Source organism: Petaurus breviceps, unplaced genomic scaffold (genome assembly GCF_028583685.1).
Source record: "Petaurus breviceps papuanus isolate PSGF00001 unplaced genomic scaffold, PetGlider_PUasm1.0 173, whole genome shotgun sequence".
Lineage (NCBI taxonomy): Eukaryota > Metazoa > Chordata > Mammalia > Diprotodontia > Petauridae > Petaurus > Petaurus breviceps.
In genome coordinates this window covers 16,699,041-16,712,271 of record NW_027185759.1, presented here as the reverse complement: position 1 = coordinate 16,712,271, position 13,231 = coordinate 16,699,041, and the positions used below count along the sequence as shown (strand labels likewise).

Sequence of the window (13,231 nt, the reverse complement as noted above, 5' to 3'; positions counted from 1 at the left end):
CTAAAATTATATTACATACTATAGACTGTTTTAAAAATAAAAACACGAAGGTGGAGGGGGGAAGACTCCCAATGATATTCCTATTTATTTAGATAGCTCTTTCAATAGGTCAAATTCTAAACTCCTTCAAGGCAATGAGGAGATATATTTACAGTATCTTCCTCTGTCACCTACCATGATGCCCTATACTTAATTACTGTTGAGTGAATAATCATTACTAAAAAGAAAGCATTTATAGGACTGAGTGCATATCAATTCTATTTTTCTGACACTAATAAATAGTTTAAGCTTCCACTGTGACCTGAAAGTGACCCTGGATTTCTGGAGGCCACAAAAACCAAGCACAGGTTCTGGTAAGTTCTAGAAAGTGGGCAAGGCTTTAGGTCCAGTTTGTCATCGGGGGACCTAGGGAAGTCTGGGGTATCCTTATCACCAGAGCTGACCACCGAGTGATAATTTTTCAGCAACAGTCACTTATGACACAATCTGAAGCAGAGAGGGATTTTAATGTATATCACCCACACAACTTAAGTCATGGCTCCACAGAGGAATGAAGTCTAGAAGAGAGATGACTTGAAAACTCAAATACGTCTGATTAACATTTAAGTTACAGTTAATTCTGTTGATTACTATGTATGGTATATGTATGACAGCCAGGGACAAATGACAGCATGTGACTTTGTTGGCATGTACGCCTGGGACTCCAAAACCTTGGTTTTGTAACAACAAAGAACAGATTTTTTTTTTCCAGGGAGAATCAGAAAATCTTGAGAAATGTCTTCACAACAAACTTATTTTATCTTTTTATTAAAAAAATAAATAAGGTATACAAGCATTTTTCTGGAGATAGGAGGGGAGGAATGAATGTCACAGAATCAAACATATAAGGAAAGGCTGTTACAATTACAAAGAACATTAGGAATCACTATTCTGCCAAAGTGAGTGCAAATGTCTCTCAAGTCTTCAGCCACATGTAGTCATTTCATGATCATGGGTAGCCATGGCCTGAATTGGCTGGAACCAGAAAAGTCAATTGTGTAGAAGCCCTGTCCAATGCTCATTCAGGGCAGTTCACTGAGAAATAAGTTCACATATACCTCTACTTTTACATAACCTGAAAAACCGGGTGCCAAGTAAATTGCTTTTTAATGCGTTGGGGGAACCTGGCGTTGGAAGTATTCCTAGAGTGAATCCCTTTGCCAATCCTATTTGATCTGTTTTTAATCAATCCGTATCTTCATCTATCAGATTTACCTAAGGCTGAGTACACGTGCAGTCAGTAACCACCTCTCTGTGGCAGCTGCATGCTCTCTTAATTAGCTGAACGCCCTGCAAGGTTGTGTTTCTATATTTAAGTAGTGTGAAAGGCTGGGTGCCTCAGAGCGTCCTTTGCATTTGGAAAAGCAATTTCAAGTTAGGAGTTGGAATCATCCCCTTTCCACTAATGGATCACAATCAGCGTTATTGTTGGGAGTGCCTAATATGAGCATGGCTCTGCAGGACTTCGTGCCCAAGCAGGGCTCACAGCTCTGCAAAGTAGGACTTGGGCCTTGAGTCACAAAGGAGGTCCAAAGTGAGAATGGGGGAGCAGGAGCTTGGGGCTGTTCCACAGCCAATGATGGTACTACCTCTGACTTGGAGGCAATGAGGAGGCAATGAACTATCTATTTTCTTCTTCCATTCATGGTTGGTGAATGAGATGGAGATTTCTTTTGCTGATTTCTAACAAAGCAATGCTGACATGGCATGTCACTGACTAGAGAAGAGTTTGGCTGGTGACCGACATCTTTTTAAAGCACTGACAATTCTGTTTTTCCATGGAACCCTGGATGATTTCCCATAGAAATCCATAGAATTTTATCGAACCTGGTCACCAATCAATCAATAAACATTTATTAAGCGCCTACTATGTGCCAGGCACTGTGCTAAGTGCTGGGGATACCAAAAGAGGAAAAAGACAGTCCTTGCCCTCAAGGAGCTTACAGTCTAATAATTCTATGCTCTCTCATTCTTCTCACCTGTGCCAAAGGAGCTGAGGCCATAGGACCTGAAGTCAGTGGTCCATATTCTTCTTCCTTTTCTGTAGCCTTGACTTTATCATGTCCCTTATTTAACCTTTCTCTGGCCAGAGCCATTATTTCTATACTTCAGTTGGTATGATTAATGTTCCATTTTCAAAACACCAAAGCTGGTGTCACTATTCTCTGTACACACAAGAATAACGGGACAATATAATCGACCAAACTTTCCAACAAGGGTACGTGGAGAACAAATAGCAAATAACCATCCAGCCCATAGTTGGCTATTTTTTAGACTTGTGGTATGTGTGTTTGAGGTTTCTTTGAAATGATCTCAATTCCCAGTCACTATTTTTTTAAAGCTGGGGCGGGGGGGGGGGGAGGAACAGGCAAGAAAAAAGGAAAAAGATAGAACAAAAGAAAGGAAGGATAAGATACAGGGGGATATTACAGAGAAAGGAAAAGAAAAGGTGAAAGAGAAGAAAAAGAGACAAAGAGGAAATAGACAAAAAAGAAAAATAGTAAACAACAAAGCTCTGGGCAATGCCTTCTTTTTAGCACTCCCTTCCCTGACCGCTTCCCCTCCCACCCCCAAAACTGGCTACAAATGCTGAACAGGACTTGTTTCAAATAATTTAGCAGTATCAAGGATTTTCAAATGGTAACGGTGTTACTGACTTCTTCATACTGGATAACAAAATATGGGTAGCTCTGATCATCATTAAAAATGACAAAAATCTGAGGCTCAAAGTAATTATCCACGCAGGAGTCGTACAGGTCACTGGTTATGCTGTCTGGATTCACTGGAGGTGGTCTTCTCATGTTGTGGTTGCCTACTGTGTACCTTCCAGTCAGCACTTTTGCCAGAAACATAAAATGGACCCCTTTGGGGGACCTCTTGGAGAAGCTGTGGGAATAGCTTGCCTTCCTTGCAAAATAACTGCCTTGTCCGAACATGGTGGCATGTTTGCCACACACTCTCGGGTCAAAGTTGTGCTTACAGATGCCGTCCACCACATCTTGGGATGTTCCATGGAAGAGATGCCGCTCGTTCATGATTCTGCTAATATCATTGGCTTTCTTAGACATGTATTCCTTTTTCCTGGTACAAAAAAGGGGAGTGGAAGAAGGAAGTAAAGAACAGCTTTTAATGGGTGAGATTAGATAAAGGAGTTTATTTTTACATTTCTTCACTTCATCAGAGGAATTAAGAGAAGGAGTAACCCCTTTAAAAGCAGAGAATGACAAGGAGCCAGTGGTTTAAGGAGGGAGATTCTGAGATGGCTGTTATAGTCCAAGTAAGAGGTACTGTCCTGGCTTTAAATGAACTAGAAGGGCCATCTCTGAGGGGGAATCATCTGTAATTCCCTAGGGCAGTGTTGTCAAATCCAAAAAGAAATATGGCCAATGCACTCCGTTCCAGCTGGCCGCATACTGACTCAGAAAACCACACATTAACATTCTCTCTGTTTTCACTGTATTTCCATTTCTTTTGTTAATATTTCCCAATTCCATCTTAATCTGGTTGTGGTTGTGTTCAGGGGCTTCAGCAGCATGCCTCCCCCCAGCTAAGAGCTTGGCGCCTCTTATATAAGGTATCTGTGCTGTCCTTCATTAAAATGATGTTTTGGTCTTCATATCCCTAATTCTCAATTCACATAGTAGGCACTTAACAATTAACATTTATTTTGAATCAAGGCTATTTCCATATCTAAGCTGGCATGAGCTACAAGAGATCACATGGCATAATGTGAAAAAGTATTGAATTTGGAATCAAAGGACCTGGATTCAAATCTAGACTGTTCTACTCTATCTAGGCGATCTTATGCTAACCACTTAAACCTCATCAGGCCTCAGTTTTTCCATGTGTAAAATGAGTAGATTGAATTGGATGGAATCAAGATAGCCACCAGGACCCTATCACCTTTTTAAGCCTCAGTTTCCTCATCTGTAAAATGAGAAGGTTGGTTTGGCCCTGGCTCCAAATATAAAATCTTAAGAGATTTTTCTCATTCTCTATGGATCTTTATCTCACACCTGGCAAAAGGTAACCATACTTTCCCTTTTTCCTCTCTACTAATTTCTAGCTCTCCTTCCAAAACCTGCTCAGATCTCACCTCCTACAGGAAGGTTTCCCTTATTTATCCCATTCCAACTCTGCTTTGCTTTGTTCCTGACTCTTCTGAACACTCAACCTGCATTATATTCTTAACTTGCATCTAGCTATCAAGCCCTCATTAGTAACTTCACTGAAAAACAGCCTTTCCCACGTTGTTTACACTTTGTCATTCTTCAATTAGCCCCTCCTTCTTCCTGTCCCCCCCCCCGGTGCCCCCCCCCCCAAAGCAGCAGGTCTCGGACTCACCTTTTATATTTTTCCCAAAGAAATTGGTTCTGTACTCTCAGTATTTTCAAGATTCTGTATTTAATCTCAGGCACAGTCTTATGAAAGAGATTATAGATGGTCCGGTAGCTTTTGTCCTCCTTGGAGACAGGCACTTGGATGAAGTCCTGAGATGGGTCCATAGCAATCCAGGTTTCAGGATAAAAGTTTGCCGAGGTGACTACGGATGGGCAGAAGGCCTGGGATGAGGCTGTCTCAGCTGCAGGAAGAGGCAACAGAGGCGTGCCACCAAGGGTCCTGATTGGGGGAAAACAAAGTCCACGTTTACAATACTGACATAAATGAGTTTTGAACTCTGATTGGGCAGTCACAATTTAATGCTTTACCACACTGTAAATGTGTCATTTATAACTTGGTAACTATGTGCCGGGTTAAAATTTGCAAAGTATCAACACTTCTTTAAAAAAAAAATCATAAGAATGCCATGCCATGTAAGGAGGGGGAATGTAGCAGATGCTGTCATATGCCAAAGAAATAGCCAGAATTTTCTTGTTCTCCTGTCTGTGGATGACTATTGTGTGACCTGGCCAAGTCCCATCTCCTCCCTGGCCTTCAGCTTCTTCATCTATAAAACAAAGGGGATCCGATCCAATGCCTTTTGAAGTCCTTCCATGTAGAATCTGCAGGTCCTCTGAAGAAGGGCAGCAGTAGCCTGCTACAAGGTATTCAGTAGACTATGTTAGAAAATCTTTCCTGTGTGTTCATCATGAGTAACTTAGACTAGACATCCACAGAAGCTCGTTTCAAGCAAGCAGTGATAGTTTATTTGTTTCCTCAAAAACAGTCATCAATGGAGGCAGGTGTGGGGAGAGCTAAATTGTTTTTATCTGTTCCATTATTTAAAATATATCCAAGTCACATAAAGTTGGCAAAAATCTATGATCCCAGAGGTCACATACCTTGCCATTTGAACATTCCTGTTAGCCCAAGGATAGGGATACTTAGTACCTTCCCCCCCCCCCCCCCCCAGCAAAAACACAATCAGTAAACAATTAATTAAGTACCATCTTGGAGGAAGGGGTCCCCTTAGTGATACAGCACCATGTTTTAAAAGTATACATCCTTCTTTCCCAGCCATTGTTACAAAATATCTCCCCAGCCAGCACCCCCGCTCATTTCAGCTAAAGCGTACATGAGGCTGGCTGACCTTCAGTGGATTTTGTATTTTACATGCCATTGCAAAGTTAACCATTATGGAGTGTTAAATCATGCCTTATTTGGTAAATGACAAGAAAATGACTTCAAATCTTCCCAAACAAACCATCAGCTGATTTTTTTTTTATTAGCCCAGAGGAGCAAATGGGGGTGGGGCACTAAACCTTCCTCTTCCTTGGAAGGTGAACATCTGGGGGTACAAAATACTGCTGGTGCTTTCAGAGCTGATTGCTTGGTTTTAGTTAACTGTTTTCTTTGTTACAAAGGAAGGTGAACTGAGTTGTGGGGGAAGGGAGACAGGGATATGCCAGAATGGTGGTGATGTTAAAAAAAGGCAAAAGACTTTCCTAAAACATCAACAAAAAGGACTTGGGGAAAGGTGATGGGTAAATTGAATGCAGCCTGATTGCCTCATTCTTTAAGAAGGATTGTTTAACCTGGGGTCCATGAGCTTGTTTTTAAATATTTTGATAACTCTATTTCAATATAATTGATTTCCTTTAAAATCCTAAACATTTCACTTTATGCATTTAAAAACATCATGCAGAGAAGGGGTGACAAGCTTTACCAGACTGCCAATAGGGTGCAGGACACCCACAAAAAAGACTGGGGTGCTGGCTGTACACAGAAAAGAGCCTGGATCTGTGCCCCTTTTAATTCAGGTCAGTTACTCTCAAGGACTTTGAGCGGAAATGCAGCAGCTACCTGGAGCGGTGGCTGATTTTCACCTGATTAAGTGCTTACGTCTAATCAACCTTCTTCAACATTTTCATAACGGGGGTTAGAAAGAGGGGGAGGGGAAGAGAGTGAGAGAGCAAATGCCCACACCTGGTCCCAGTGCCAGGGCCAAACCAGTATCACTGCTCAGCAGGAAACAGTCACGAGGACCCTGGCAGGGAGGGAGGCTGGGAGCGAGGCGGGCAGGGAGGGAGGGAGGGAGGCAGGCAGGCAGGCAGGCTTGGCCCTCCCATGCTCAGGGTATTTTCATTCTAGTGAAATGATGTGATGCCGGTGGGGCAGTTGTGTATGGGCAGGCACCTAATCCCCAGGGGGGACCTCGCCTGAAACCACTGCTCAGCCCTTGAGGCCAGGCCACCCCAGACATGAGTCTCCGTGAGTGGGAGGCTTGGGAAATGCACTCAAACCTAAAGACCTTTACTCAATAAAATCAATCACAGTCATCCCAGAGGCACAAGGACATTGAGTCATCTTCCTCGGTATTGTGGGATACAGCAAACAAACAGAAAGCAAGGCTCTTTTCTCCCAGACACCCACAACCAGTTGAAACGATAGCCAGGGAACCTCTCCCTGCTAAGGGAAAGGCCTGAAGAAAGCTTACTTACAAGAAGCTTGTGAACACCTAACTCTGAGGGCAGGAGTGCTGGGGAGCAAGCTGTCTCCACCAGTCAGGGACAGGGGCAGCCCAAGGGTTATCTGGATAGTCAAACAATCCACAAAGGCTTCCCAGGCTCAAGGAATGTTACGAGCAAAACCACTTCACAGGGCGGCTAGGTGGCGCAGTGAGTAGAGCACTGGCCCTGGATTGGAGTCAGGAGTGGACCTGAGTTCAAATCCAGCCTCTGACACTTAACACACACACACACACACAAAACTAGCCGTGTGACCTTGGGCAAGTCACTTAACCCCAATTCCCCTTCCAAAAAAAAAAAACACGCCACAGCTTCACATTCATGCCTACTGAAGTGCATCTCATCTGATTCAGGCCAATGCCCTAGCCTAGCAAGCTCTTTGGATCCTTTACCTGAATTCTTAAGGAATTTGAACTCTCAACCTGTTACAAATCCATTTAACTTAGGCAGCCAGGTAGCACAGAGGATAAAGTATTGGACCTGCAGGAAGATGAGTTCAAATCCAGCCTCAGATAATTCTTAGTTATGCGACCTTGGACAAATTGCTTAATGGCTATCTGCCTCAGTCTCCTTGGCCGTACAACGGGCACGCTAAATACTGTCAGGATCAAATGAAGTAACGTTTGTAAAGCATCTCTGCCAACCTTAAAGACTCTATAAATACTAAGCTTAGAATCCACCTCATCATCCTTCCCACAAGAGTACCATGAGATCATTTAGCAAACACTTTGTCCAAATCTTGGTAAATCCTATCTACATGATACTCATCATTTACCAGTTTGGTAAAAGGGAAAGAAAGGTCTAACACAATGTTTTGTTTTTAACATGACGTGTTCTTGAAGAAAACTAGCTGGCCCTCTGTCAATGAGAGCCGTGGATTTCTGGCTGGTCACTGACCATCTCTTTAATCATATGCCCTAGAATTTTTCTAGAAATCAAAGCCAAGTTCACTGGACCTTAGTGTGCAGTCTGCATTCTCTCCTTTCGTTGCTTTTTAACCAGAGATCATTGTTTTTCATCAGTCATGAGTGCCTCTCCCATTTCCCACCACCTTCTGACCATCGCTGATGTGACCCGACAAATCCTATCATCCATTCGTTCTTTCAGTAACCCAGGCGGATAGCAGGTGATCTGAATTTACCAAGGACAACTAGGTACTTTCTTACCCTGATCGTCCTTGATCTTCCACTTACTATTTCTTTGACCTTGGCCAAGACACTCAGTATCTCTAAGACAGTTTCTATATCTCTAAAATGGTGATAACGATAACTGAATTATATGCCTCGAGGAAAACTTTCTGTAAACCAAGCACTATAGGAATGTGAAGCAATAATGACAGCTGTGTCAACACGTGGTCATGAGAAGCATCGTGACATGGTGGCTAGAGGGCCAGTTTTAGAGTCAGGAAAGACCCAAGTTCGGGCAACATCTGGCTATCTGAAGGCAGGCAAGGCTCCCAGCCCGAGGCAAACTCAAGCCCTGGGAGCCGTAGTATAAGCTGGTGATTGGGAGGAGCAAAGGGAGTTTTCTATTTCATGTCAGGAGTTTCTCACAGTTGAAAACGCAGGTCTGGTCCAAAAAGTAGTAACTAAGTGGTCATAAAAAACAACAGTTCTGTAATAAAATCTGATAGCAGTTGTGACAGGAAGAAATATGGCCTCAAGATAAACCCAACGGTAGGAAAGAAACAGGAACAGAGAGGACAGGATTCCAGGGCACAAGCAGAATTTCTCTCCTGGCTTCCTTATTGCTACTGATCTTATCTGGTTTTGAAAATTATGTGTTTAATATGAACCATTTCAGAACAGTAGCTATCATTTCTAATAATAACAATAAATAACTGACCATTTATATAAAACCCAAAATGCTTCACATGCGACAGCTCATTTAAAGTGATGCACAGTCCCCACCCACCAGGTTCCCTTGGTTCAGACCTGGAGCTCCCTTGAAGGCTTATGTACTTTTCCCAATGCACTTAGACTTTGGGGTGAGGGAGAAAGGTCAAACTTCCTTTAGCTGCATCCACCAAACATGGCCCGGATCTCCTGATTTTAGGCAGGGGAATATGACAATCTCCTTCACTGCCCACTTCTCACGTTGCCTACCAATCTCCTAAAATAAACACGCTCTGATTGTTTTGATATTCACACAGGCTTAAGGATGGACACCTTTACCAGTCTTTACAGGTTACACATCTTAACCCATCCAGACTCTGCTGTAAGCCACCCCCCCCTTCTCCCTACAAATACCTAGACACTCATGGCTAACATATGAGGCAGCAGAACTATAGTTTCCTGAAAAGGTGGATTATGAAGGTGAGTCAGGCTTTGTTCTCACTAGTATTCCCCAAAAGGGCACTTCTCACTCAAGAGAATGTCAGGTCTGTACGATGGCCATGGTTTCGGTTGTTGGGATGTTCAAGAGCCAAAGCAAAAGATGTTTGCCACATTCACTTACTCATTCATTCATTCATCTGAATGAAAACTCCTTGATGAAGTAGCTATTTTTGCTTTTTTTCTGTATTCCCAGTATTTACTGCCTACAATACTTGTTTGGGGAATCCTTACTGAATGATTCACATAACCCAAACATTTATTAGATGCCTGTTATGTGTATGCACTGTCCTCGGGGCTGCTTATGTTCTCCTGGTTGAGCATTCACAACCTTTTTGCAGGTATCACAATGACATGAGTCCAGCCACCCTAGTCATCCTAGATGCTAAGCTCCCTGAGAACAGGGACTCTGCTTTGTGTGTCACTTGCCAGAATTAGGCATGGTTCTCTAAGCACACCAGTCTCTTGATAAACATCCATCATATTCCTGCTTATGGTGTAAGGGTCATTCATTTTCCAGGTGACCTGTAGTGATCAGCGCCTGTAGAGCTTAGCCTGCTAAGGCCAGCTCCTGGCTTCACAGGATGAAGAGACTGTCCAACTGGAAAAGGCACTATGGAAAGTGGAATGGAAAGAATGCTGGCTCTGTTGGTGCCGGGAGAAATCTGACTTCCAATCCCACCTCTGACACCAGCTACGTAACCATGGGCAAATAACCGAAAACTTCCTGGCTCTCAGCTGTAAGACTTTTTTTTAGGCATGACTTGTGACAGTACTCACTCCTGGTATAAAAACTCCCTCCACAGATGGGAGACCAGAATATTGTTTTAAATGTACCTTTCCAGAGCTGCCTAGAAGCAATGAGGGGTTAAGTGACTCACCCAGGGTCACCCAGTAATGATGCTCAGAGACAAGATTTCACTCCAAGGCCAGCCCCTAATGCACACTGCCTTGCTATAAAGTTGGAATAGGAGTGCCTATGATATCTACCACAGAGACTTAGTTAGGAAGGTCAAATGAAATGCTTGTAAATTGCTATGTAAATACCACCAATTATTGAGTTCATCTTTGCACTTCCTGTGAAAAATAACCTTCTAAACTAATGAACCATATAAGCAAGATTTCACAGGGAGTGTCCCAATTTATTTATGAAAATTTATTTTTTTCTGAAACAATTAGAAAATTGCCTCAATTCTATTTAAGTTAACATTTCCAAAATCTGAACTTGTTCAGTTAACCACAGCTATTATCTGAGAATTGTGGAATAAGACTAAGCCAGACTTTAAATAACAAATCTCTCACCTCAAATGAGAGGATGGCGTTTCCACCCAATACATCTGTCTCCTGTAGTATCAATACTACGATATGCCAGTGCTCCACATGGGAGTATTTCTCAGTCATCTCTCTGGCCAAAAGCTTTCCCCTCCTAAGCTATCTTTAGCCACCCACTCCTCCAAATACGTGCTGATGAGCTGCTGGGTGCAGATGACTCCTCAGACACCAGGAGCTCGGATTGCAGACTCTCCATCAGCACAGATTGCAATCAGCATGGTCCAGTAGAAATCATCCTGGAAATGGAGTCAGAGGGTTTGGGTCTGAATTCCAGCTCAGTCACTGACGACCGGCGTGACCTTGGGCAAGGCGATAAATGGGTTAGAAGATGACCTTTCTACTCAACATCTAGAACTCTACCATTCTGGCAGAAACTCTCATCACCATGTGGCCAATCAAGTGAAGGGATTCCCTGATTGCCTCAGCTCAGCGGGTGTTCCGCCCACCCGTTTTCAGGTCCCCACTTGGAGTTTGTTCTACCTACTAGTGCTCATACTCCAATCACTCAATCAATAAAGCCTTATTACGCACTCTCTATGTGCCAACCGCTGAATTAAAGTGCTAGAGATCACAAAAAGTGGCACAAGGCAATTCTGGTCTTCAGGGAGCTTACAATCTACAAGTCCACTACAATACCCTTCCAGGAAACAAATCACTTCCACAATGTAATGGAAACAGGAAAATGAGATGCAGTTCAAAGATAAATAAGGCAGGGTCTCTGCCCACAAGAAGACCCTTCTGTAAATGCAGAAAATACAGTTAAAGCATGACAAGCTTCTAGAACTCCGATAAAGGGTAAATCCCTTTCAGCTGGGAGGGTTCCAGCAGGCTGGATTCAAGCATTTGACCTGTTTGTGATAATCATAGTCTACGTTGGGAGGCTAGAGAACAACATTCATGGGCAAAAGTGCCAGAGGTAGGAAATGTAGGACTAGATCAGGGGTAGGAAGTGAATAATCCAGTGTGCCGGCCATTTGGAGAAACTGTCTGAGAGAAAATGAGCTCCATGGGCCTTAGAGTCAGTCCAACCTCGAGAAACGGGATCCCATCAGCCATGGTCCACATCCAGCGCTGATGACCTCGGAGCCCTTCCTAGCCCCAACAGCTTGTGTGGACAACGGGTTCAGCTGGTGAGTGCTAAGTCAGTCAGACCACAGTCAAAACTCAGTTAGCATGCATTTATTAAGTGTTTACTGGGTGCCAAGTAGCAGGAATTAAAAACCAAATAAACAAGCATAGCACATTTAATGGGAGACACAATGCACGCCAAGACCTAGGTACTCATCCAACATACAAGGCAGAGAGAAGACACAGGTTTGCGGGGCTGAGGCTGCAGCCCCTGGCACTCCTAAGGGCAGCCTGAGCCAGCTTCAAATGTAGTCAGGGGAGGGAAGAAAATAAGCATTTATATAGTATCTAGTATGCATGAAGCACTGTGCTAAGCACTTCACAGTATTACCTTATTTGACAACTGGGAAATAGTTAACAAAATAAAGCAAACTACAATAAAACATACACTATCTTCTTAGGTAGCTTTCTAAGCCAGTGAGGACCACGGGGATCTCATGACTGGGTTATGATGGTGGCCCCATTTCTATATGAATCTGACACCACTGAATTTACATGAAGTGGGCCATAACCTCGGTAGCAGTGGGGACGAGGAAAGGCCTTCTGGGGAAGGTGGGCTTGGAGGAAGCCAGGGAAGGAAGAGGCAGAGGGGAGGGAGAGAGTTCGAGGCCTGGGGGATGGAGTGCTATGGATGATGTGCAGCCAATAGGCCTGCAGCCTGCATGGAGAGGGGGGTCAAGTCAAGACTGAGATGGTAGGAAGGGGCCCTGCTCTAAAGGCCTGGGCTCTCATTGTGGCCCCCAGACCATTATTATTCCTGGTGGGACAAGCCAAGTGAGGGTCTTGAGCTTTTAAAAGGCAATGAATGCAGAGGGTGGGGAGCACAGGGGGCCATTCCCTGCTTACTTAGGCTAGATTTAGAAATAGGCCACATTTGTGGGGCACTAATTCTCCTGCTGCTTCTACATTTTTTTAATAGTCTGTGGTTTTCCAAAACAAGTCTGTTTAAAAGAGAAACAAAAAGAGGGCCCCATCATCATTTATTTCAAGGTTCTGAACAAATTCACTTTCACCCTGCCATCCCCAACCACCCCCAATGCAGTGAGTTAATGAGAATTCTCATCTGCTCCCAGGAGCTAAATCGCATTGGATTGGCCCAGCACGCCAAGCTGCCAGTCACACTAATGACTTCCACCCTCTTACTAGGAGGACAATATGTTCCTAACTACTGGACTCTGACAATAACATCTCCAGCTGTGCTGGCAAAATCACAAAAATGGCATTTTTATTAGTTCTAATCAAAAAAAGGCTAGAATGTGGCACTTCCCTCACTTGGCCTTTGATGAAGGCATGCATTCACCTCCAGCTGTAATGATGCAAAGAGTGTTTTATCTCCCATGATTCCTGGACACTAAGTGTTTCTTAAAAAAATTATAGTCATGTCTCAAAGCTCAGGTTTGTTATTGTTAATGTACTGTAGCTGTGACAGCTAGAGTTCATGAGAGTGAGACTAGGAGGAAAAGAAAAGCTGCAAAAGGAAACAAAACCAAA

The 13,231-nt window shown here is 43.5% G+C and overlaps 1 protein-coding gene across 6 annotated transcripts in view; it reads right to left on the bottom strand.

Annotated features, from left to right (window-relative positions):
- Nucleotides 1-791: 791 nt before the first annotated feature.
- Nucleotides 792-13,231, bottom strand: part of TIPARP (TCDD inducible poly(ADP-ribose) polymerase) — a 45,388-nt gene continuing 32,948 nt past the window's right edge. For all 6 annotated transcript variants that reach the window (XM_069083447.1, XM_069083450.1, XM_069083445.1 and 3 more), the window contains 2 exons: nt 4,384-4,659; nt 792-3,120 (listed from right to left, as the gene is read on the bottom strand). In XM_069083447.1, the coding sequence (XP_068939548.1) occupies nt 2,673-3,120; nt 4,384-4,659 (724 nt within the window). In that variant the 3' untranslated portion in view covers nt 792-2,672. The remainder of the gene's footprint in view (nt 3,121-4,383; nt 4,660-13,231) is intronic.